Below are 27,279 nucleotides of genomic sequence, written 5' to 3'. Positions count from 1 at the left end.
ATGCTGTAATCATTTGGTCTGACTTAGGGGGAGCATATAGATACTGCATTGAGTAAAAGTGGCCTAAGAATGGACACCCACTGATCCTTGTTTGCACATGTCTTGCACAGTATTTAACAATGTCATCAAGTTTTCCAGTCAACCAGTATGTTATGACCAACTGTGCTAAAAAAGGAAGCACAATTGAAAAGAACAAAACAATGAATTCAGCTCTTTGAAACAGTAATACCAAGCATTTAGATGCAACTCAGTTAAAATGTACATAATTTAAAACAAGGTTCAAATATGAGACTAGAAAGCATCTTAGAGATATTTGAAAAGGGATGAAATTAGCTAATAAACTTCCTGGAAAAATGTAAAACAATAGCTAACCTGTCAAAAGAAACAAAAACAAAAATCAGTATTAAAAATAAAAATACAAAGGGTGCTAAACTACTTTCTCCTTGTACTTTCCCTTTGTTGTTAAATCACTGAAATACTTAATCAAATGCATCACATTTTCCCTCAGCATCTGTGCTCTGCAGAGGAGCTATTATGCGCTGTTTTCTGAGGCAGGAATTTCAGAGTCCTCTTGCTAAAGCAGAACTTCAAAGGATATTGTGCAGCTACCCCAAATTAGCTGCCTGAGCAACTGTCTGATCACTTCTAGACCATACTCAGTTGGAGAGAATATATTAACCTGTGAAATTAAATTACTGGCAAGCGCCTTACACCGTGCCATTGAGACCACAAAAGGAGAAGAAACACGGCTGCATCCCAAGTGAATACACAGTGAGGACCTGTAAAAGTGAACAGCGACTGAACTGTGACAAGCCCTTATGGTTGTAAGATCAACATTCCCGGACGGGTGTGCTGTAAATATGCAGCAGCTCTTCATGCTCTGCGCTTGCACAGAAAGATGGGTGGTAAACTCAACCCCCCCCCCAACCCCCACAACAGCAAACCTCTATGCTTGCAGAATATGAAACTGAAAAATGGAAATGGTGGACACAGGCATCGTTCTGAATGCTTTTACTGATTTTCCCTCCATTTGTATTTCTTTCCTGCCAAGTTTTTCACATCTTCATAGAAGACTAGCAAAAACATCCAGTATATACTTACAAAATCAGACTACGGTTCTTTGCAACAGGTCATTTGAGCTTCTAGTCTGCGGTCCAAAACACATATTCACGAGAAATATTTTCATCGGGAGGGCTGTCATGTATGTTGAAACACACTTGGAAGGCCTTCAGCAGTGTGCGCATGATTTGTATCACCTGCATGTCATTAAACCATGAGCATTTGCAGGCAATATGAACCATAACAAAGACAGGACCTACATCACACTGAGATATCTGATCAGGCTGCAGCTCAGGACGTTGCAGCAGAGACCTCTGTCTTTTTTTGTTTTAAAGAAAGAAAAAAAAAAAGCTTAATTACATAAACAAATGCATGATTAAAAGTTGTGTTGGAGATCTCCGCCAGCTGTTTGAGGCAAGCTGACACAGCTGTATACATATGTCTTTGCACACTAAATCAAATGTCCCGTTGTGCTCATCTGGAGTGAATTAGAGGGTAGAAGGAGGCGGGGGGGCTGGAGGCTTTGATATACAGGAGAGGAAATGGGTAATGTCCTGGAACCACATGCAACCTCCTAATAGGAGCCGGTGACTGATAAGAAGAAGATAACCAACATTAACTGCCTTTTTTCTCTCTCTCTTTTTGATAAAGTCATAACATTAGAAATTAACATGTTAAGCAACGCAAACTGATCTCCTTACTTTGAGGTTGTTTTTTTGTTTTTAAACAAGATTTATTTAGTTTTTCAGGAACAAAAAATAAATAAATCTCCTCGCAGCTGCTGCCAAGGTAATAATTCATGCCACCTGCTCGTATAAAGACAAGTTTCAAGGAAAATGAGTCCAATAATTGCACTCTCCAGGTCTTGGTAATCCCGAAATGATTGCAGCGAGCTCGCCGTTTGCAGTCGTGTTCATTTGAATGCCAGCAAAAAAGTGGAAGGAAATTTAGGGAGTGTGCGACAACCAGAGGCAGGAGAGCTGCAAATATATAACACACCCTGCTCCCTATAAATTCAGCTGATGTGCTGTGGAGGAAGCCACTCAAGCCCTAACCACTAGAGTAGAGCTGGTCGGTAGCCAACAGAGGAAATCTGTGGTTGTACAAGGCAGCTCCTGTGTGAATGTGAAGCAGGGCGTGTCTGGAATACAGCCACTCTGACCAGTATTTCAATTGCTGGGACAAATAAAGGCTCAAAAGTGCTTTTGACTCTATCAGAATTTATTTTATCATGTGGAAACCTGTCTGTCGCTATGGCAGCAAAGGATGTCACAATCATCATTGCTGCGATTAAAACTATACAAATTATTAATGCTGAAGTAATAGAGAAGCTCCAGCTCTAAATAGAACAAATCAGAAAACAAGATGGATGAGGACTTACATTCACTTGTTTAAGGGAATGAATCATTCCCTTTGAAGCACATCTGAGCCTGTTTGCAATAAACATAAGAAAGCTAATATGGAGGGCAGCTGGTCAGTGGGGAGGAGAATGAGCATGACCTGTTCTTTGATGGAAAGGAATAAATAAGGCTGGGAGACATACGCGTAAAAGAAGTAAAACAGATGACAATCCCATTCAGTAAAAAGCAAATATTCAATTGATATAGGTTTTACGTGCAAAACAAAATGAAGTGACTTATACTTCCAGAAGAGGGAAAAGGAAAGAAAAATCTTGGGTAGCTGTCAATCCAGAGTGCTGTTTTTAACCACCAGACATGCCACCACTCTTAACGAGACACGCTGTCCCCATGTTTGTTACAAAAAGTGCAAGTACTTTGAAGAGAAACTCTTGAGCTTCTAAATTTACACAGTAGACAACCAGCAGGACTTACATCAGCCAAATCCAATATAAACAGACCCAGTGAGCAGACTTCACCGAAGCGACCGCAGTGAACTTAAATCAAGAAATTAAATCAACTCCTTGAGAGGATGGTAGAGGGAAAACATGGGCGCACTACCGGATTTGCCTTTGCGACGGTAGAAGGAAGTGCCACAGAGGTCTGCTGCACTCTTGTGGAGAAAAGTGTAACAGCAGGCTGGATGGATTTTTCAAGTGAGCAATAATGAGGTGTTTCTTGTCACATCATGCGTTATAGAACAACCCGGGTGGGAAGGGATATGGATGTGTTTTTTCAGTGCTAGACAGACAGAAAGTTTCCACGAATTTTCTCTGAATTTATAGAATGTATGGGGAGCACAAAATCACATTTATGCTTGAAGATACACTTGTGATCGTGAGTTGCCTCAAGTTATCTGTCTGGAATAAAAAGCTCGGAGAACCCAGAAAAAAAAAATTCAAAATAGCTTATTTATCCAAATAATCTTCTGTGCTGTTATTCATCAATAACACATATTTTATTGAAAAAATACATTAAATTACATACTAATGTATGACATAGTATATATGTATTTAGGGAAAAATGTAGGCAAGACACAGAAGGTTGTGATACTAAAATTTCTAATTTAGTTCTGATACCTGGTGCAGCTGGTCAGCAATTATAAGCAGGGTTTCATTGTTCTAATGCCAATGAAGATTTTTCCATTGGTTGTTGAAAAGGTCATGAATAATTTTTCACATGCAATTTTTAACCATTCCATTTTTGTCCTCAAAGTTGATACTCTATTTGCATTGTTGTGTTGTCTATTGAGATGTCTTTGTTTCATTTACTGTCAGAAATAAATATCTTGGTTATAGTTAGCCGCTTATATAAGGACTTATCAACTTAACTTTGGTTTTACAGATTCATCTGCCGCATTGGCAAAATATATGTTTTTCTTGTTTGTTTGTTTTTGTGCCAGTGTCAACTACCATTTCCCATCCACCATATCTTTAATTTTACAGACAATATCAAATTGGTGAAACTTTTCTCAGACAGGAATAAGCCTGCCTTTAGGCAGGAAGTAAAGTATCTCAACTATCTCATTGATTTTTCGAGAAAATGACCTGACACTTGATAAATTATAGACTTCAGGAAACACTGTACAGATCACCAGCCCCTTCTCCTCTAGGGTCAATGTGGGGAGAGGTTACAGTCATTCATATTTATTGGTGTATACATCACCGACAGTCTCCCTTGGTCTACAAACATTGCTGCAGTAATTGCGAAGGCTCAGCAGCGACTGCGTTTCTTGAAGATGATCAAAAAGAACGATCTGTGTAAAAAATCTGCTAATGATCTTTTTAAGAGTCAGTGTGGAAGGCATTTCAACGTACAGCAGTGATGTGTGGAAAGGCCAGGTGCTCAGCTGCTGACAACAAGGCTCTCACAAAAGTAACAAGGTTTGCCAAAAAAAATAATCGCATGCCCTCTTCTATCCTACTCCCACATTGCAAATGGTCACATTGTCTCCAGAGCTAATAAAATCATGAAAGACTCTCCTCACTCCAGTCATCATCTGTTTGAAGTATTGCCCTCTGGCAGACGTTGCCGTTCCATCTAATCCAAAACAAAAAGAGTCTCAAACGGCTTTTTAACAAATGCAATAAATCACATTAATAAACTAAACTCAAGGCATTAAACTGTAATCCAATGCAAACTTACTGGAAATAACTTTATTTCTAAAGGGGGTGGCCTATGTACAGGATGTTTTATTTATTCCTTTTTTTTTTGTTCAAATAACATACTCATGTTATTCATTACTATTTATTCATTCTTAATTTGTGACAAATTTTAAATGTATTTTTTAAGCCATGCATGTTTGTTTATGTATGTGTAATTGTACTCTAAAATGTTATCATCCCCCTTTTATGGCACCATGTACAAGCAGCTTTCCTAATTTCAGTGTACAATGCCAGTAAAGGTATTATTTCACTCTTTGAATAACAGTGACATAAGCTGAACTCTCATTCTAAACGCATTTCCTCTGAGCTAACTGAAGGATCACTAAGATAAAAGGAGCACACTTGTTTTGTTGGGGGGTATAAACCCAGAGCAAGTGAGTGTTTTTATGATTAATTTAAATTTCATTAGCTTTGATCGGTTGATTTGCAATTACCCTAAGTATAATAAAAATTACCTCCATAAAAACTGATTTCGGTCAGCAATTGGTCTAATGTCAATACGTTTAACTCTTAGTGAAGTCTCTGCTGGATTTGCATTAATTTCAGTGTTTTGGTAAACTGCATTTCAGAAACCATGTTCAATAATGCAGACCAACATGGAATTCTTCCATCAAATGCAAATGGTTCTGTTTCTATTTTCTATGAGAACTGCAAAATGTCATACCTCCTCAGGTAAATTACTTCTATACCTCATTGAAGTATTAATTGCAATATTATATAATAACTATAAGTCATGTTTTACAAAGAAAAATCTGGGGAGAGATCAGAGTTGGTACAGTTTTATCCTGTGTTGCCAAAAGCTAACAAGAACAAGACAGGATATCAATATTTGTAACATGCCCCAAGTGTCCGTTCAGAGCTGACTGGCCAAGAAATAAAAGCCTGAAGGAATGACCAACCCCCCAGTCCTCTGTTCTTATAACTAGCAGCCTTCTTCATTACTTTGTTCATTTTGGACAGAGCTCCCTTCTCTCTTTAGATTTTTTGTGAATATTAATATTCTAATATATTAAATATTCTAATTTGACCTCAGCTTGCCACTGGTCTGGACTTCACATGATGTGTGACCATTGAGTAACTAGACCATAATGTTAAAGTCAAAAGTTTAATATTGAATGTTTTTAATCATTTGAAGTAGGAGAGTAAAATACCACCCAACTTTTTTCATATTTAATTTATTATTTAGACATTAAAACAGTTTATAATTTCTAATAACTTTATTATTTTTGGTTGTCATTCTTTTTTCATCAGAAGCCAGGGGTGACAAAGTTTTCACGAAAGCTGGAAACCAATCAAAAAGCCATCTTATCACAATATGACAGCTGGCTGAGTCTATCAGTGAAGAGGGGACCTCCCGTCCCACATGCTGACGATAATTAGGCTCATAATACGCACTGAGCAGTGAAGTCTCCTGTCTCAACCAACTGAGCTGGGTGTGGAGCTTGAATGCAGCTATAAAAAAAAATGTATCTCATTGTTCTTAATGATCAATAATACAATATCATATTCTGGAATTTAACAATTTAAACCGTGTGGAAAAACATAGTGTCTTTAATAACTTCAAAAATTGATTTTGCAGAAATTACAGCTTCAAGTGCTTGACGATATCCTTGGCAGAATAGCTAATGACCAGATGACTTTTAAGTCTTACTACATATTTTTCAGTCTGAACTTTGTTTATTACCACTGGGTAAAAAGTGAAACATTTTTCTTCCAATTTTTCACTTTGTATTGTCTTTGGCCCCCAAAAGTAAGTAATTTTGGGGTCAAACTTTGTCTGCATCAGCTTATCCTGCCTGCCAGACCAGATCTCTCTGAGTTTTATGGAGCTACACTTATACACTTATGTACTTAAAGTTGAAGAATTGCAAAATTCTAGATTTAGAACCACCAAGGGGGCTACAACCTGTCAGTGAGGTCTGACAGATTATGCCAATGGGTCAACATCCAACAAGCTGCCCATTTGATGTCTTTTAAGTCTCTTCCAACACTAAATTACCTAAACAATAAAGCTTGAATAGCATGTGATTGACTCTTATGGTACACCATGTTGGAATTTCTGTTGGTTTTAAAAAGAATCGACAGTTTTTTCACCTTTTATTTTAAAAGACAAGGACGTTAATGCTGAAAATTATAAGTTAAATAAAAAAATTAATAACATTATAATACACATTTGAGAGTGTGGGGCAAACTTCACATTATTCATAGTAGTTGAGAGAGCAACCTCTGCTATCCAAAGACCTGGATGCTGTGTTAGTAGTAAATGTCTGCTTGAGTCAATGTGAGAAATAGAATTTGGCGAGCATTGCCAATGAATCAAGAGTCAGCTTCATCTGATGAAAAGGGTCTGCTGTGCTGAGTAAAAAAAGGTTTTCTACTAAATCACAGTCATGTCTGATGCATTGACGAAAGCCAGGGACTTTTTCTTTTATATTTTCCAGAGTGAATGGGGCACAAATAAGTCAGTAGTTCAAGTGGGAGGTTCTTTCCACCTCTAGGGCACATTTATTATGAACTGTCCTCATGCATTTTGTAAAAATGCATGGAACCAAGGACAAGGGAGGACAGCGAATATGTTTCTTCTTTAAAGGTGAAGCTAAGTTATTTTCAATTTCTGATTATGAATAATAAGAAATTGGACTTCTGTGAAATCTCTTCAAGAAAACCAGCCGTTTCCATGTAAGATGCTTAAATTATGTGGTAATTGTAAAAAATTAATTTGTATAGCCCAATCGAAAAAATAAAAAATTTATTTGGAAAAATAAGTAAAAGACTTGTCAATAAAAAGTCAAATTGCTTAGAGTTAGCATAACAACAAACCACATGGGACTGTGTTTTCTCTAATAAACGTGTCATAGTGCCGGCAGCATCAATATTCTATCACTCACTTGGGCTGCGCTCTCATTGTATGCAGAAAAGAGAGTTGCTAATACTGGGCAAACATGCCATAAGCTCTTGCAAAGCCAAGGCTATGTTAGACAAAAGGCTTGTTTTTCAGCAGCAGCAGACTGATTCATAGCATGCAATCCAGGTCATGCTCCCCAGTGTTATAGCCTCCGGGCCCTCATGTTGAGGTGAACTAATGCTTGTGGATGTTTTTTCCAAGACCTTAGTTGCTCTAAAATGCACCTGTTGGGAAAACGTCAAAGGTTAGAAACAATTCGTCCTTTTCCTTTGGAAGAAGCACAGTGGGAAGGCAAAAACTTGAGGTGTCTATACTAAGACGAATTTTTAAAAGATCTTAGAAGTCAGTCTCCAAAATGGTGCAAATTCCTAACCCTTCATGGATCCAAAGAACAGTTGTTTACAAGTGCCACATACATTGCATGTTATGTCAGCTCTATCCTTAGACTTCGAGGATGCTGTGTGGGACATGAATTTTACAAGTGTTTTATCTTGAACTTGTATTAGCGAGTGTAAATTTTATGCTAAGCCTTGCTGTCATACCAGTTTGTTAGAAGGGAAGCGCTTGTTGTGCTTGAAATACCAAAATTCATTTTCTTTTTAAGTGCTAATTTGCTGCTATTAGCAACATTTTGCATGAATGCTGCTGTGAGCAAGATCGTTTTTCTGCCACCACACCACACACCTACTTTGCTCAAAAAGTTTTTGGTTAAAAAAAAGAGAGAAAAAAGTCAATAAGATTTAGCATTGTAAATTTCTTAACGACCCCCACAAAATTATCTGTCATTGTTTTTCCTAACAAATAAAAGTTGCAAACTGTGTTTTAAAGAATCTTTAATCAATATCAGTTTATTCCAGGCTTGGCTGTTTGATATGACATGTTCATTACAATTTCTGAGTTTACATAAAACCCACAAAACATCAAAAATGCTCTTTTTTTCTGAGTTTTCTCATCGTTTGAACAGTAGAATTACATTCTGATCTAGAAATGGTCAACTGCAGTGCAGTCCGATTCTTTAAAAATACAGAAAAACTTTACATTTGGTAGTGAATTGGAAGATGCAAATTAGTGTCAAAGGCCACCTGCGAACAAACTTAAGATACAGAGTAACAACTTTAAATTGTGGAGTACTCACTATTTAGACCAATACTACACTGTTTTAGATAATTATGCAACAATCTTAGATTCCAGAGGAACAACTTTCCAGAACAGGAACATTTCTGTATACTTCACTCCAAAGAACCTATTCTGACAGGAATCAGAACAAACAAAATCCAGAGGAACTCAACTTTAGATCAACATTATCACAACAAGAATCCAGAGAAATACCACCTATAAATTACAGATCGCTTAAACATGCTAATATTTAGTTTTTGTGTTTTTTTTTTTTTTTACTTTTTCTTCTTTTGCTCTTTCCTTTCCTTTGATTTGTTATTTTGTTTGAATTAACTTCTAATTCATTTAAAGCACTTTGAATTGCCTTCTTGCTGAAAATGTGCTATATTAATAAAATTTACCTTACCTAAAAGAAGTTGACTTATCACCAAAGCTATTCAAACCTAAAATACCATCTCAATGCACATGCATCCCCAACGCTGCCCACAGTCCACACTTCTAAAGAAATATGTTTTTTCAAATAAGTTATATAAATGACCTAGGAGTTCCTTGAAACACTTGAACACTGTATCTCATATCACTTTGCTGCAAAAAAGTGAATATATTTAATTACAGATTAACAACAATAAATTGTTTTGTTGTTGAGCTCTTATAGTTGATCAATAATTTAGCAGCAAAGGATGTCTTTGAATAGAAAATGTTGCTTATTTTGTCAACGTATAGTTTTTGATTAAAATGGAATTAATTGCAGTTAATTAATTACAGGCACAGCAATTAACTAAATTAAAAATTCTAATTGAGTCCCATCACTAATAAATATGTAAACGCTTATGAACTGATTTTGCCCTGTTTTTTTTATTTTTCATTTATTAACCCATGTTTTACCAAATATGTTACGTTTTCAAATAAATGAATTAATATTTAATTTATGAAACCTCTTAACATGTTTATTGAGATTAACAACCTCTGCCGCATGACATTAAGTTTTTTGCACAGAAAGCTACACACAGCAACTAACATCTCCTGCTTCTTTCATGTTGTAATCCAGATAATTTCAGCAGTTTCTGTTGAGCTCTGGCTTAAAGAGTATTTAGTGCAGTCTAATACACGATGGCTTATAACATGATACGCAGGAAATTTGAGTCTCTATATACAGATGAAGTGAGAGACAAAATTTGTAAAACATATAGTTCAATATGATAAAGAATAGATAGCTGAATTTGTGAAAGTTGTCATACTTTGACACGGAAAATAAATTGTGAGCACTTTATTAAATATGGCAGGAATCAGACTTTCAATTTGTTTAGGTCTACTCAAATCAATCAAAACACAACTCATATACAATAAAAAAAAACAACTAAATATGCCTTAATCATAAAGACATCTGCTTTGTGAAGAGATTTTCTATTTTATTTTTCCTCACAGATTCACAGTAAATATTGTCTTTTGAAGGACACTTCACAGAAAAGTCAAATAAATCCAATCATCCAGACAGACTCAAAGTGAGCTATATGCATTAAATTTTAGTCCTAGTTTTTAAACAATGGAGTAAAGTCCTATTTATTACTAAAGTATTTTCTATCTAACCAAACCCACCAAAAAAATTGAATCACTGACTTGCAGCAATTGTTCCTGTTTGACAAGGACTTCATACCGAGTTATGGCTGTTCACTAAAACTGACAACACAGTAAAGTATAGCATTACTCAGAGAATTAGTAGAGAAACCCATGGTAACTCGAACCGGGGGAAACTGCAAAGATCTAAAGTCTTTGTGGTCTTTGTGGAACAGGGGTAAAAAGAAATCTACTGTTAAAATAAATACATTCCTGTTTGGAATTTGCCACAAGCATTTTAAAGCACGCAAAAAACATATGGAGGGAGATGATACTGGTGGCAGCTTCATAATGCATGGATGCTTTTCTTAAGCAGTCAAAGAGATACGAATTCTCAGTAATTAAATTCCTCGGAATGGTTCGTTTGCATGCCCAAAGATTTCGCTAGTTCGTTCCAAGAATGTGTGATGTATTTACGTAATGACGTAGTATAAAAAGCTACGCAACTTGAAAAATATCCAAGATGGCGTCACGGACGTCTTCCAAAATATGGTCATATTTCACAACCAACAAAAAGGAACAATACCCGGGTAGGTTGTAACACGTGCACAGCTTTAATCACAATAAAATGCTGAAATACGCCCAACATCGTCAAACAGTTGACCACTCAGAATGCAACTGATTTGTACGAATGTTCGATACGTTGCTTAGCGACAGTGGGAGCTTCGATAATACAGCAACACCTGCCATGACCGCCTCAGGTAACGTTAAGCTCTTTCAAGTCCTGGTTATTTTATTAACGCTAGCCTCATACTTTATGAATGATCTACATCTCACAACAGTCATAATCAATAAATTAGAATATGGGTTCAGATTGGGCTCATTTGTCAGATTTCACCTTTTGAAAAATAATCTTGCGCAGTTATAAAACATATTTTTCATTTGACCCTCGTTCTGCATTTGAATGTTTTTTATTGGACTGATACGCTATTCTAATCTTAAATGTCATGCTTTGATTAGCTGTAAGCAAGAAGTCATCGTTAACAGAAACAAAAGCTCTGAAACGTCGGTCTGTGTGGAGCTAATAATGTGGCTAACTTGCGAACTGAGTTTCTGAAACTCATGAAAGTTTCATTATTATTCAAATTTATTGAATATGACTGTAGTTGAGGATAGCCAGAGCGTAGCTGGCTCAGACGTAAGCTCTTGCACACTTTTTAGCTAACTCTTGTGGCGGGAGAAAGGAAAAACGACAGAGCAAATAAATAGCATCTGGCACAGTTTAAGTCTTGAAAGATCCTTACTGAAAGGACAAACGTGTAAATGTTTCTGCACAAAAACAGTCGATGTGGAAAAAGTTGTATTTCGTGTCAAAATGTTCATTTGACAGCGAGAATCTTATTTTTCCAAGTCAGGTTTAATTTTGTTTGAATCAAATACAACATGGTGCATTTTTTGAATTAGAGGCTTTATTTTATATTCTAACTCAATGAGAATCAACAAGTGATATTGATATGGGATCAATTTCATGAATTACCATCTCTACAGAGAATCTGGTCTGAGCTAAGAAGCTGGATAGAGCTAAATTTAGCAGTGTTGCAACAAAGAAATGGAAAAAAAAAGCACTACTAACAATGTAAAAGTCTTGAGACTGACAAAGATGTTCACCTTCCAGCAGGACATCAACGCTAACCATATAGCAGTATCAACAGGGGAGTAAAGTAGATTGTTTAAAGCATTTTAATCTGCTCGAACAATCCAATCAAAATCAATACCTAAATCCAATCGAGAATCAATGGTAAGTAATGGAAAGTGATGTTCAGAAATGCTCTCCTTTAATCTGAAATATGTTAAGCAAATGCGGTTAAACATTGTACTGTAGCAGAGGAGTTGATCCATTCATGCAACACTTTTCAGATATTTTGTTATAAAAATGTTAAATCATGTCTTTTTGTTTGACTTTATATTTTAAAAAGCATTTAATGACTTTGCTCTCCAAGTCAACACTGACTGTGAATTCTTCACAGTTTTCTTCAAGCAAATTGAGTTTGTATCTCTCCACTTTTATCTTGTGGACCATTGATTAAATATAAGGAATTATATTTACTTTAATCTGAAAAGAGGATTCCCTTGATTGACTGCTGGATATGTATGCATGTACATATTAAAGGTGGATCGATTGCAGTTTTCTGGCTGATCGCCACTTACCGATCTTTTAAAAAGCCTAACTTATCGATTCTGATTTTGGCCGATACCAGTTTTTTGTCTGAAATGTTGCTCAATATATCAAGAAAGTTGCTGAATTGGCAACAATGGGGTGGCTATTGCTAACTGTAAATGTGCAGATATGACCTGGTCGGCCGGTTTATCAGTCAAACCTCTCTCACCAGAGAAAAGAAAAGCATAGTGGCTGATTTTTAGATCTTGCCAAGGTTGATAACATTGGTGGATAAGATCGGCTTCACGTGTAAAATAAAAATCGGCCGATCACCGATAAATCGGTTGGCCGATAAATCGGTTCACCTAAATCTGTATGTGGTGACTCTTGAGGCACTGATTCCAGTTGCTGTCCCGGCCTGGTAATTTGTTAGCCATATTCTTACGGTATACTAAACTATGTTTAGTCCTGTCAGTTGTTTGTGCTTTTTTTTAAAACCACACATTTTCCTTCTACTTAACATTCCATTAATATGCATATCGGTCACAGTCAGCTTCTTTAGCAGAACTTTTTTATATATATATATTGTGTAAAGAAACTGAAGTAAAAACATACTTATTCGGTAGATAGAACAACGCTGATTTACTATTAATAATTTGTTAAAAAGCAGTAAATACTAAAACATTAACATATTCCTTCAGTATGCCTGCTTCAAACTTATCAGATCCTACGGCGGAATTGCAAAGTTTTAATTTCTTCCTACTCACGATTGATACAACTGGAACACAGAACAAAGTCAAAGAACTGACATGCCATCCCTTAACTGTGGACACAATCGTGTTACTTCAAAAAGACGCGGAAGCCAACATGGTCTGGTATCTTGACACCGACATCTCGGGCCAATCCAAGCCCTGAGCTCAGCACCCAGAATGCGGCTGAGCAGCCGGAGAGGGCTGGAGTAGAAGCAGCAGCTTATAGCCTGATAAACGAGTGACCGCTAGCTTCATGTCAGCCGCGCAGACATCACTGAAGTAGCAGCAGTGGAAATCTTCCTGCGGGAAGGAGGGGGGGAGACAGAAGGAAGAAGAGCGAGAGGACGGGCAAGAAGGGATACGGGACATCATTTGATCCGACGGGAGTAAATGTTTACGTTGATTCGGTTTCAACTGTTTTAAAGAGCTCCAAAAACAATAAGAATAATAAAATTAAAAAAAACAGCAGGAAGGTTAGCTAGCCGCCGCCATCTCCTCTTAGTCGGAGCGACTTCCACACCATGGGAAACGCTGCAACCGCCAAGAAGGGCAACGAACTGGAGAGCGGTGAGTCCTAGCTATCGGTCAGCTTCGGTGGTGTTTTATAAGTCCTGTTTGTCTTAACTCTTTCCAGTTGCTAGCTAGCTTTAAACTATGTTTAGAATAGTCCAAACTGGCAAGTCGTTTTACATCTCACTCGTCACACATTCTCACATTATCAACCACAAATGACTGAATACACATTTCTTGTATTTTGTTGTATCTTTGTAATTTAAATATTGCCCAGACCGTTTTGGTTCCATGTCTTGGAATCCAGTAATAGTAACCACCCCGTGGACGGGCAGTTAAAACGCATTGGGGATTTGTTAAAGTTATTTATTGTTGTATTTTTGAAATTAGCTAATTCAAAGGGGTAATTTTTGTATTCCCTGGAACTTAGCTAGCCCGCTAACTTTAGCCTGCATGGTGGTGGGGGGGGATTAGCCCTCTGAAGGCCCCTCTGTCCCTCATGATTGTAGTGTTAGCAGTAAAGGCCTTCTACAGTTGCAGCCATACATTTCAATCTTTTCCTGTCAAAAATATTTGGAAATGGGCGAGAGAGAGAGAAAAAAACTTAACTCATCATTGCCTCAACATCCCTGGTGGAGGATGTTGTTGTCTTATAGTATGTTTGGCCTCAGGCTGCTTTTCAACACAGCCAGCTGTGTCAGACAGAAACTTTGCACTGATGATCTTCAATCTGCAGCGTTAAACCAGAGAGCCGTGAATAATTGTTCTAAATGGGCATTAAATTTTCTCTGAAGGCAGTGTGGGGCTGTTTCTGCCCCCTCTCCAGGGCTCTGCTGTCACGTTTTTATTCTTAGCTTCATAAACAAAGCTTTCTCCCTCTGTACAGCAACATGCCCAAATATGGTGAAGAAATGACAAATTCCCTCTTTCCATTCATAAAACTGGGACCTTGCTCTTGTCTGCCCAGCACAAGCATGCAAACACTGAATCGTGCCATTTCTGTTTGTTCAAAGCCCCTCTTCTCTAATCGTGCTGTGGTAAAAGTCCATCAGGGTTCACTTCTCACACTCAGCTCGTCATTGACTGTAGCAGCTTGTCATCGGACCTTCGTCAGAGGATAAGGGGTATTACAAGCTTTGAACGCTTTGACGTAACTCGGCCTAGGCCGGTGTTGCTTTACGCTCCTATACCCTGATGTGTGCAGCCGATCATTGCCGAAGAGCTTATGTTGTAGATCATAACCCTGGTTGCAAACTGGGAAGCATGGAGTGCGGGTGTTGTTTTGATTTGCAGTTCACGGAAAGTTTCCCATCTTCGAGATCTTGAAAACACACAAACCGTCTGTGTGCAGTTATGGCCCGAGTTTGTTTAAAGTAAAGTCACTTTATGATGCTGTGGGTACATTTGTTTGAGATTTATTGACCTGTTGAGAGATACCAGGCAGGCATGGTGAATGCTGCCAACCAGCAGCACACACAAACACACACACTCACAGAGAAGACAATCAGATCAGTGAAGAGTATCTAAACTTGCAGCCACTCCTTCTGAATCCAGCTACGATCCCTGACTCTTAAACCTGTTTACGCTGACACAGTGCCCTGAGCTGTAGATCTTTCTGGAGTGTAGCCACTCTGGATGGGGTGACCTGGTTACCTACAGTGGTATATGTTTACTCTACATAAAGATGTCTCTGACTGGAACGGATCGTGGAGCCACCACACACTCACAGTTGGACAGCAGGATTAAACACTTGCCTTTGCGACACCTATTTTGCTCCACAGTACTTCCATGTACAATGTTCACACTGTAGTGTAACAGGATAGGCCGGCATAACTCAACCATGGTATGCCCAGCTCAGTTTTAGCACTGGAATTAGAGATGGTCGTCTAGCTGAAGGCATGGTTGCAGTTCTCCTATAAAGTCTTGAAGTGAATTTGTTTCATGCAAGAAGCCATATTTTTATTTGAACAATATTTTTACTTCGAAGCACATTTTCTGTTCCTGTGTTATCCTTTTGATCTGTTCTAATGTGCATGACCGATTTTTCTGCTGCATTCCATTTTGGTACACCTGTTCCTCGACTGCCACCATAGACAGTCTCTGTTCAGATTCCTGAAGTGATTATCAACTTTGTTCTCATTCCTGTTGCTTTTCTTTCCCAACATATGCTTGGCATTTGTAGATGTTGTCCTATACTTGTTATTGTTTACTTGAACTCTTGTGTTTTATTTCTCTGTCTTCTCTTCTGTATCATCCAATCCATGTGGGTGATTGTTCCTGCAAAACCATGGTGATCTATAGACACATTTGGTATGCTTAAAAAAAAGAGGGATCAGACTAGCTGAGCAACAAAGGGTTCCTTGTGGAAACTTGCTAGACATGCTTGCTTTTGATGTGATTTGATCATGTTTTTTCTTTTTTTTTGTATGTTCTTTTTGTTTGTTTTTTGTTTTTTGCACTCCATCTGGATATCTACGGTCCGCTGTGTTTCCTATACATTGGTTTGTTTTTTGCTTAAATTTTAAGCTTGTTTTGTGAGACTCCTTAAAAGGCTCCGGGTCTGTTCTCCCCTTCACCAATTCGTACTTTTGCACCCAGCTGTTGCCATCTCATCCTAACATGCTCCCACTTCTCACTGGTAAGCGTAGCACTGTGCCTAACCATTATGCATCAGTGAATTTATCCTGGTGTTGAAGTCATTTGATCAGTCAAAAAGAATAATGATCCCACTATCTAAATAACACAATTTTAAATAAAGCTGGATGATATGGCTCATATTATCAGTCCATCCATAATTATTGATTTGTTTTTTTTCTTAAATGTCTGAAATACTGCCAGTCTGTTGATGTGACTTTTCCTGTTTCATTCACAGTTTTCACTCCTCATTTTAAGTTATGAGGCAAAACCCGAAACTGCTGATATACCCTAGTTACTCAACAGGCTGTTGCTAGGTAACCAAAGAGTGAGTTGGTTGATGTCACCCACCTTGCTCAGCTGGCCTATAGTCATGGCCAAAAGTTTTGAGAATGACACAAATATTACATTTTCACATGATCTGCTGCCCTCTGCTTTGCATGTGTGTATGTCAGATGTTTTCATCACATACAGAAATACAATTGCAATCATATTATGAGTAACAAAAGCTTTTATTGACAGAATGAGTTAATGCAGCAAGTCAATATTTGTAGTGTTGACCCCTCTTCTTCAGGACCTCTGCAATTCTCCCTGACATGCTCTCAATCAACTTCTGGACCAAATCCAGACCGATAGCAGTCCATTCTTGCACAATCAATGCTTGCATTTTGTCAGAATTCCTAGGTTTTTGTTTGTCCACTCGTCTCTTGATGATTGACCACAAGTTTTCAATGGGATTAAGATCTGGGGAATTTCCAGGCCATGGACCCAAAATCTCTATGCTTTGTTCCCTGAGCCAGTTAGTTATCACCTTTACTTTATGGCAAGGTGCTCCATCATGCTGGAAAAGACATTGTTCATCACCAAACTGCTCTTGGACGGTTGGGAGAAGTTGCTCTCGGAAGACATTCTGGTATCATTCTTTATTCATGGCTGTGTTTTTAGGCAAAACTGTGAGAGAGCCGACTCCTTTGGCTGAGAAGCAACCCCACACATGAATGGTTTCAGGATGCTTTACAGTTGGCATGAGACAAGACTGGTGGTAGCGCTCACCTCGTCTTCTCCGAACAAGCTGTTTTCCAGATGTCCCCAACAATCGGAAAGGGGATTCATCAGAGAAAATGACTTTACCCCAGTTCTCAGCAGTCCACTCCCTGTACCTTTTGCAGAATATCAGTCTGTCCCTGATGTTTTTCCTGGAGAGAAGTGGCTTCTTTGCTGCCCTCCTTGAGACCAGGCTTTGCTCCAAGAGTCTCCGCCTCAGTGCGTGCAGATGCGCTCATACCTGCCTGCTGCCATTCCTGAGCAAGCTCTGCACTGCTGGTAGCCCGATCCCGCAGCTGAAACCCTTTTAAGAGACGGTCCTGGCGCTTGCTGGTCTTTCTTGGGCGCCCTGGAGCCTTTTTGGCAACAATGGATCCTCTCTCCTTGAAGTTCTTGATGGCATCATCAGATAGATTGTTGACTGAGGTGCAATCTTTCTAGCTGCGATACTCTTCCATGTTAGGCCATTTTTGTGCAGTGCAATGATGACTGCACGTGTTTCTTTAGAGATAACCATGGCTCACAGAAGAGAAACAATGATGCCAAGCACCAGCCTCTTTTTAAAGTGTCCAGTGGTGTCATTCTTACTTAATCATGACAGATTGATCTCCAGCCCTGTCCTAATCAACACCCACACCTGTGTTAATGGAGCAATCACTGAAACGATGTTAGCTGGTCTTTTTAAGGCTGGGCTGCAATGAAGTTGAAATGTGTTTTGGGGGATAAAGTTCATTTTCTAGGCAAATATTGACTTTGCTGTTAAGCTGATCACCCTAAAACATTCTGGAGTATATGCAAATTGCCATTATAAAAAACTGAAGCAGTAGACTTTGTAAATATTAACATTTGAATCATTCTCAAAACTTTTGGCCATGACTGTAGAAAGGTTGTGCAGCTAAAGCCTTTCTTCTGCCTACATCCCCCAGAATGCTGTGCGGATCTGGATCAGAGTTCAGTAAATTATTGAAAATTCTATCAGACGTATTATCTATTGATGTTGAGCGCGTCTATCACAATATGTTGTTATTGATTTATTGTCCAGTCTGACCTTTAAATTTAATTTAATTGAGTAATTAAATTAAATAACTCAATTAATAAAATAACTCATTGAGTTATCAATTAAACTCAATAAGTTATTGAGTTATTAATGAATTAAATAACTCGATAAGATCAATAAGACTTGGTCTTATTGGAGAGTTACCAATCAAAGGTTTGAGACCAGAATCAGCCGTTCTCTTGACCTGATCTGAATAGTGATCAGCAAGTAAATGCAGAAATTTTAGTAAGCGCTCTTACTGGATTCAAAAGCACTACCTTTACTAAAGAATGTGCACTTTATTTTTTTTTTAATTATATGTTTATAGGCCTAAGCACAATTATATATCAGACCTAATAGAAACCCGGAACAGGAAAAGCCCTATCGGTGCATCTCTTAATTTTACTACGTGTCTTCAAGGCTTGTGGTTCTGATCTCTGTTTGGGCCAAACAACTGTTGTGAAATATGGCAGATTAGAACCGAAACTAGAGCCGCATAATGTATCAGTTATATTCATCATCACAATTTCGTCATAATCATAAGTGCAAAGAACTGCTTGCAGGTAATATTTGGTAGACTAATATATGTCAGGTGCAATGCATTCCAACCGTGCTTGTCAGTTATATGCTTGTTCAGGTGGACGGACTTCCTCTGCCTGATTAAGACCTCAGTCTGAAAGAACTCCAACAGAGAAGTGGGGTATTCAAGATAACGACAAAGTGAAAGAAATTTGACTTAATAAAATTGGTGTCATTTTTGCAAATATTTAGCAATATAATCAAAATTTCTTGTTTTCCTTATATTGTAAAGCCCATATTAATTTAATAATGAGTGACATTTACTCACAGCTCACAAGTCAAAAACAGAAAATGACCCAACACTCAATTATTGGTTGTGAAAGCATTTAAAAAATAAATTTTTAAAGCCAGGTACCAATTAATGTGAATTTTAGACGGCTTATTTCCATACCTGGAAAAAGTTGTCGTACAAATCAACCAAAACTGCAAAAGTATGTAATGGTAAAAGGGGTGAAATGACTAACATCCTCCTTTAAGTGTTTTCTACCAAAGGTGATGCCCAGAGAAACAAATCCTGTGGTTTCTGAGGGATGTTTTTTCCTGTTTGACTTGGACTACTAAATGACAGAAATGCTGAGTTTCTTGGCATGCATCACTCATCTGCCTGTCCTCTCATTGATATTGTTGTCTTGTGTTTTTGTTTCCTTACTTTCCTTTCATTTCATATCCAGATGAGAGTTAACTCTGCTTGTGTTCTTCCTCCTTGACTTGAGTTTTTCCATTTCCTACTTTTCTTCCCTTCTCCTCTTCTCCTTGATCTATTTGCTAAGACCAGTTAAGCCCCAAACGTGTGGTGAACCTGAATGCAAAATTGCTTCTACGCAAACTAAATGTATGCCAGCTCACTCTGTCTGTGGTGCGTCTCATTTTTCTTCCAGTTAAAGAGTTTCTGGCTAAAGCCAAAGAAGATTTCTTACAGAAATGGGAAAACCCACCAAAGGTCAGCCTGATTTGTTTGTTAAATGTAACCTTTGTTGTCTTGGCACATTCAGTAATAACCCGAGGTTGTTTCCACAGTGCTCAACGTGCCTAGAGGACTTTGACAGGATAAAGACTCTTGGTACGGGCTCATTTGGAAGAGTCATGCTGGTCAAACACACAGAGTCAGAACAGTACTTTGCCATGAAAATCCTGGATAAGCAGAAGGTTGGTGGCAGCTTTATTAAGACTATAGCTTTATTTTCCAACAAGTATTAATGTTATATGCAGTAAAAATGTTTAGGGTTTAGTAAAACTGTGCCATTTGTCACATCCAAGAGCATAGTCACTTTTGTACTTAAAAATGGCATTTTGTTATGAATTACAGTGTTACTTTAGAAAAATAGATCATTAGTAGCTCCAAGTTGCCTTGCCTGCTTGAGTTCCTCTTACTATTCCGTTGGCGGGATCTGATTGACGATCTTATCTCCTTATCTGTCAGGTGGTGAAACTTAAGCAAATAGAACACACATTAAACGAGAAGAGGATATTACAAGCTGTGAGCTTTCCTTTTATCGTCACACTCCAGTACGCCTTTAAGGTATGCTTTGCTTATCTTGACATGTAGAAATTTGAAAAAAATCCTTTAATTGGTCTTCTGGAACATTTAGGAGCCTCTTTCATTTCTAGGACAACTCCAATTTGTACATGGTAATGGAGTACATTCCAGGAGGAGAGATGTTCTCTCACTTAAGACGAATTGGAAGATTCAGGTGAGGATTAAATGTAAACCAGAAAATTCCTGCAGAAATTTTACGGGACATGCCAAAGTGTGCCCGTCAACTTTAATCAAACATTTTAGCTATAGTTTGCACACTGCTCTTTCAACCTGAAATTAATAGGAAGCATAAACATACAGCACTAAAGGACTTTACTTTCTTCAACAATGTTCAATGACTGAAGCTCTTTCCAGATCCATCACCATAGTTCTATGACTGATCTGGTTTACTGTAACAGTGAACTGGTAGAACCTAATGCTTAATGATCTTCTGTCCGAGACTGAAGACTTTAAGCTTCGCACATCTAGTTCTCACTCACGGTACAAAATAATAAAACATAAAGACAGTCGATAATTGTTTATTTCTCTAAATCTTTCAGCCTTCATACCAAGGATTTTAATTCACACTCAAAAATTCAGAGAAATTATTTTATCTAAATAAAATATGAATAGTCACAGGAAATATGTATTCTTCCCACAATGCATTGTGAGACCTCTCTGCGATTCTTTGTGAGACTACTCACTGCCTCTGGCTGGGACCCGTTGCTATGGTAATTAATTATTTTCACCTGGGCTGGCTTTGGAGACAGAGTTTCTATACTTGGGAGACACCCAGCGTCATTCTCAAGGCCCCTGACAAGAAACCATAAGCGCTAGCAAATTTTTGAAAACATTTTAAGGGAGCAGGCACCACTTTTGTGGGGGTGCACGCAGCGGTTCGGGCCACATTAACGATGACGGAAGAAAAATGAAGAATAATATAGAGACATTCTATTAGGTGTAGAACAATAGGTGCCTGCCGTGCAATGCATGGAGGCAGTGACTGACTTGCTTCGCAAGAATTAAATAACTCGATAAGATCAATGAGACTTCCTCTTGAGAAAGTCAGTCACTGCTCTCCCTATGCATTGCTATGGCATGCCCCAATTATACAAAGTGTTGCTGTGCAGTGGTGTCTTGGCTTTTTTTTATGTGGTTTATATTTTTATGCTAGATTAAACTCCTTCTACATTTTCTTTCAAATGTTTTTTTCCTCCTTTCTTTTTATGCTAAACATACATCTCTCAATTTCCAGTGAGCCACACGCACGATTTTACGGCGCCCAGATTGTGCTGACGTTTGAGTACCTACATTCATTAGACCTCATCTACAGAGATCTAAAACCTGAGAATCTTCTCATTGACAACCATGGCTACCTTCAGGTGAGCTGCAGTCCAGACTATGAATTTATGATGCTGGAGCGTTTTGCAAAACGGTTAGAGGTCAGTAATACGCCATTTTCCCTACAATTTTCAGGTGACAGACTTTGGATTCGCCAAGAAAGTAAAAGGAAGAACCTGGACGTTGTGTGGAACACCAGAATACCTCGCGCCAGAGATCATTCTAAGCAAAGTATAAACTTTAATTGTTTAGTTGATTATGATATATTCTTTCCCCCTAAAGAACATAAAACCCATGTAGTACTTTTCTAATTGCCCTTTGCAGTTCTTCCCAAGTGTAATACCAGTAATTCTTTCCTCTGTCACTTTCACATCTTCACAGACACGACCTTAACGGTTTCAGACCTAACACAGACGGATTTATGCATTGCCAATAAAATTATATTGCTGTGTAATTACGAGCATCCCATATACCTATTTACCGTACTCTGGTATTTGCAGCTGGGAGTAAAGGCATTTCATTTTTTGTTGACTTATGAGTTATTATGAAACCATATTCCCTTTCAGCCCCTCCCATCAATGTTTAACCAGCTCAACCAGTGGCCCTGTTCATATCTGATGTTAACATCCGTCTTTGCTGATTTAGATAAATGTAAACCTTGTTAAGCACACCACTTTGCTCCTTTGCTTAGTAAAAAAAAAATGTCAAAAAAAGGAGCAAAAGTTGACACAACTAAGACATTTTGTTCTGCCGGAAGTATCGGATATAGTCAGATCGGATATAGTCAGCTTGAAATTTGTCCCTGGAGAAACAAATTTCAAGCCTTTTTTACTTAAAAAAAAAAATCTTCACCCAGTAGATTAATGTGAAACCTTTTTCACTGATTTCAAAGACTTTTTCCTCAGCATGTGAGGCTACTTTGCCCTCTGGTGTCCTTAGCCGGTTTAATCTTCATGCAAACTTCATACAACTAATGGTTGTGTTTTAACATAACTGTGTTGCTGTAACCACTCATTTATAAAGTGTCAGAGCACATAAAATATATGCCTTCGAGCATTTAAATGTAGTGTTTATTTGTTCGCAGGTCAGTCTTTGGTTGGTTTTTTTCTGTTTTTTTTTTTTCTTTTTCTTTTTTCTGCATGGGACGTTTAACACCTGTGTTTATCAGATTTAGATCCAACAAAGAATGCACACTTTTATGATGTCAGAAGGCTTGTTTGTTTTAGACATCTGCCTGGTTTATTTCAGGGCTATAACAAAGCCGTGGATTGGTGGGCCCTCGGAGTTCTCATCTACGAAATGGCAGCTGGTTACCCTCCGTTCTTTGCAGATCAGCCGATTCAGATCTATGAAAAGATAGTGTCCGGAAAGGTAAGAAGGAATTTCCCTCTAGAGGAATTTACATACTCCAGAGCTGCTGCAGAGTATGATGAAATATGGAATTTGGTTCTAGTATGTTCCAGGTCTGGATAAATCTTGACAGAAAGAAAGTTGAGTATAGAGTAAAATTTTTTCCATATTCTTTTCCTCATTTCATTTCTAAAACACAAAATCTGAATGTGGAAAAACAAATCTTGACTAGGAAACCAAAAGCTGCCCATAACACAACTGACGGTATGTTTTTTTTCTCATCTATCTCCACATTTACGTAATTAGAAAATTGATGATATTAATGTTCAGTGAGTTGTCCATAGAACTGATCTGGATCTAACTAATACTATTTAATTCTAGATCTCTGCTTTAAATTGCTTACTAATTTTATGAAATAGTTTTATAAACTAAAGACTTTGCTGAAAATACTTTTTGTTTTTTTCTACATCTGTGTCATTATATCATGTCTGGATTTAGACAGATAGCGAAAGACTGAACAGGGTTTAACAATTCCAAAACAACACCAATAATTTAGTCTGAAACAACAAAAAAATCTCAAGATTTGAATCTTGAATAGTAAATTCACTTTAAGAAACTTCAAAAATGGAAAGGATGTTCAATCCTTGATGGCTTTTCTTCCAAGTGTTGCATATAGAATTTATGAAAAGCCACAGTTTAAGACCTGTTGAAGTTCTGAAACTTTCTTTTCTTCCCTTCAGGTACGATTCCCGTCCCACTTCAGCTCTGACTTGAAGGACCTGTTAAGAAGCTTGCTGCAGGTGGACCTGACCAAACGCTACGGAAACCTGAAGAACGGCGTCAATGACATCAAAGGCCACAAATGGTTTTCCACAACAGACTGGATCGCAATCTACGAGCGAAAGGCAAGACGTGTTTTATAACAACAATAACCATTATGAGCCCGACCCATGTTAACTGCTTATTGATTTATGCTTGTTTGGGTTTTTGGCCGTTTTGCTCATAAAGTTTTCCAGGTATTATGCCATGTGGTGTTTCTAGAAAGTATAGCATTTATTTGATGCTTTGTGTTTATTTCTTTTGTTACCATAATGACCTTTTGAAATTGTGCTCAAAAAGTTTAACTTTGGTTTATCAGACTATGACACGTTCCTCCACAAGACTACTGTCTGGAGGGAGTTTTCAGGAATACAGGAGTCACTCGAACACAATCGGTACTGATCAGAAATCCCTGCAGCTTCCTCAGTGTCGCCTTAAAGCTCTTAGTAGTCTTCATCACCGGTTTCCATCTTGTTTTTAATCAATTGTGGAGAAGAATCAAACTTTAGAACTGTGACTGGCTGGACTGGAAAGGCTGATTCAACAATGTTTTAGTTTAAGGGGATGCACATTTATACACCCAGATTATTCCATCTATCTTATTTTATTTGTTTTACATTTCACAAGAATCTATTGTATTTGTCACATTAAAGGTAGCAAAAGTTCTGAAATTATATATAATGTTCTTTAATATTTCAAATAACAAAAAGTTTGTTTTTAACTGGCCTCTGTAGACTCTTAGTAAGATGAAAAGTATTATGTTACATTGATATCATTTAATTGTTTTCAAAAACTGAAATCCCAGCCAGCAGTTGTTAGTTCACTTTCTTAGTTTGCACACAAACATGTCATATGTTTTTGTGTGTGTCACTCTGGCAGCCAACACACTCAGTATTTAATAAATATAAAGCTGATGGAGGTGTTTTAACTGGTCTGTCAAAAATTGCACAAAACATTTCAATTTGTGCTAAGAAATGTGACCATTTCAGCTGCTTCTTGTTTTTCAAAGTGTGCGATCTGGCTTTAGACTCGTTTCTTTGATTTTTGCAGAAGAGTGTTTAAAGATCAGTGTGGAAAATAATGATGTAGAGCATAAAGAATGCAATGAGAGCCGAGAGCTTTAGTAGTCAGTTTAAGAGATAATTTGGTGGAGGAGAAAGTCACACAAGACAAAGATTCGTTTTCTTCATCAAAGTAACCCAACATCACTACATGCACGCAGAAGCTTTATTGTAAAAAACTAAACAAAAAAAACAAACATTTAATGCTCTTGATAGCATTGCTTTACCACATGGTGAGCATGAAATAGTATTGCCTGAGCACGAGATAAGATTTGTTTCCACGGTTTGATTAATTTGGCTTCCCATTTTTAATACCCTTTAACGTTTTGGTTAATTTGAACGCGTGAGATAAGTGTTCATACAGTGAAACGAGCACAGCAGACTAGCTGTTCACTCAGGGAAATAAACAGAGTAAGTTGGATGCCTCTTAATCAGAGTTAATCCCCCCGAAGACATTAATTAGTGGGGTTTTTAGAGAGATTTGGGCATGTATTTTTATTATGCTTCTATATAAAATGTCTAAAAGGGACATTTAAATGTGCTACTGAAGCAAGAGGATCAGCCCCCCCCATTGCAGAGTGTCAGTAAAGTTTGCATGTGCTTAAATTTATTAATGTCATGTTTTGATTATGTCTTTTAGAGCTGTCTCCTTGTGGAGGTTTAATGACTTTATATGGAACAATTCAAAGACGTTTGCCAATTATTTGGGGCACGAGGATTGGATTTATGGATTTTTGTTATCCAAATAGAATCAGAATCACACATATTGGGTTAAAATAGGTGTTGAACTTAACACGTTTTTTAATTAAATGTATTTTTAAAGGTGAACTTGACCTGAAATTCCTACCAGATGCAAGTAATGACCTATTCAGTCCATATTGATCTTAAACTTACTTTACAATGGGTATGTCACTGATGCTCCACATTATAAGGCTTGGTGTTTGCTGTTCTTCATCCTAAAAAAAATTCCTTCCATCAGATCAGTCCAAAATTATTGCATTAGGGTGTTCCAACATGACAGTGAAGCTAACCGGATCGAAAATGTGTTGGAATAGACGAAGGAGGCCGACTTAAATTTTCTGTAATGTTCCTGACGTTCGACTGATTAAACATTTCTGAAAAAGTCTGAAAAATTGTGTCTTTGACTGGTAAGCAACCAGTTAAAATGATTACTTACCAGACAATAATCGGCCAGATTTATACCTGGATCTTTTGTGACAGCTGGTTTTCATCAGCAGTCACAGATCATCTTTGTGTAAAAATGGATCTCTACCTCACTTTTGAATTTCATGTCAACCGCTCTTGCAAAGCCTCCCTCTATGACCTCCGGAACGTTTCCAAACTCCACCATATTCTCTTCCTCAAACCCCGAACAGCTGGTCCATGTTGTTTATCTCCTTCAGACCGGACTACTGGAATGTACTTCTCATCAGGACCTCTAGCAAAAACCTACAGAGGCTCCGATACATTCAAAACTCTGCAGCTAGAGTCCTGATGATGGCGTACAAACATGAGCTCATTACCCCCTTTCTCCACTCTCTCCACTTGCTTTCTTTCTCCACCAAGGTTGAGTAAAAAAAAAAAAATCAGTCTTTAACTGTTTTTACCTTTTACTTTACAACAGAGGCTTAGTATTTGACAGCTTCCCAGTTAGTTGTCCTTACAGGCAGTGTGAGTAGGAATCTGAACGTCATCAAACTCCTCCTCTTGTTCTTCCAGGTGGAAGCTCCATTCATACCAAAGTGCAGAGGCCCCGGGGACACGAGCAACTTTGACGATTACGAGGAGGAGGCTATCCGCATTTCTGTAACGGACAAATGCGCAAAGGAGTTTGCAGATTTTTAAGACAGAAGAACATGGATATATCAGGGAATCATAACGGGGACCTTTGCACTCTTCTAAAAGACTTGGGATGGAATGAGGACCATCTTTTTTTTTTTTTTTTTTTTTTTTTTCAGATCTACGTAGTCCCTTCATTCCACAAGGCTGAAAGAGGTCGCCGTGTTCCTTGAGTGTTGAAAACTTCTCACCGTCAAAAACACCTGCGTATTAAAGCAGACAAATCACTCTTTGTTTTTACTTTTCTGTTTTTGTCACTTTGAAGGGAGTTAGTTTTTGGATGTATTTGTTCCCAACTGAAATGTGATATGTTTTTTTTTTTTTTGTAAGGGAGTGGAAAAATTGAGATTGAGATTGTGGCCAGTAACAGTCCACACTCTGACTTAGGAGGTCATTTGGCACACAGTAGAATGGGTTGTTTTGCTTTTCTTTTTCCATCGTCAG

General features: G+C 37.9%; 1 protein-coding gene across 1 annotated transcript; it reads left to right on the top strand.

The window, feature by feature from the left end:
- The first annotated feature begins 13,228 nt into the window (after positions 1-13,228).
- prkacbb (protein kinase, cAMP-dependent, catalytic, beta b) lies at positions 13,229-27,063 on the top strand. The gene is made up of 10 exons (XM_008434216.3): positions 13,229-13,673; positions 19,788-19,849; positions 19,927-20,055; positions 20,330-20,428; positions 20,518-20,600; positions 21,681-21,807; positions 21,902-21,997; positions 23,015-23,137; positions 23,857-24,021; positions 26,716-27,063. Exons 1-10 carry the CDS (start codon positions 13,628-13,630, stop codon positions 26,839-26,841), a joined length of 1,056 nt encoding a protein of 351 aa, XP_008432438.1. The 5' UTR covers positions 13,229-13,627; the 3' UTR covers positions 26,842-27,063.
- The last annotated feature ends 216 nt before the right edge of the window (positions 27,064-27,279 follow it).

This window comes from Poecilia reticulata, chromosome 17 (genome assembly GCF_904066995.2).
Source record: "Poecilia reticulata chromosome 17, P_reticulata-male-v2, whole genome shotgun sequence".
Taxonomy (NCBI): Eukaryota; Metazoa; Chordata; class Actinopteri; order Cyprinodontiformes; family Poeciliidae; genus Poecilia; species Poecilia reticulata.
This window is presented reverse-complemented; position numbering and strand designations above follow the sequence as displayed.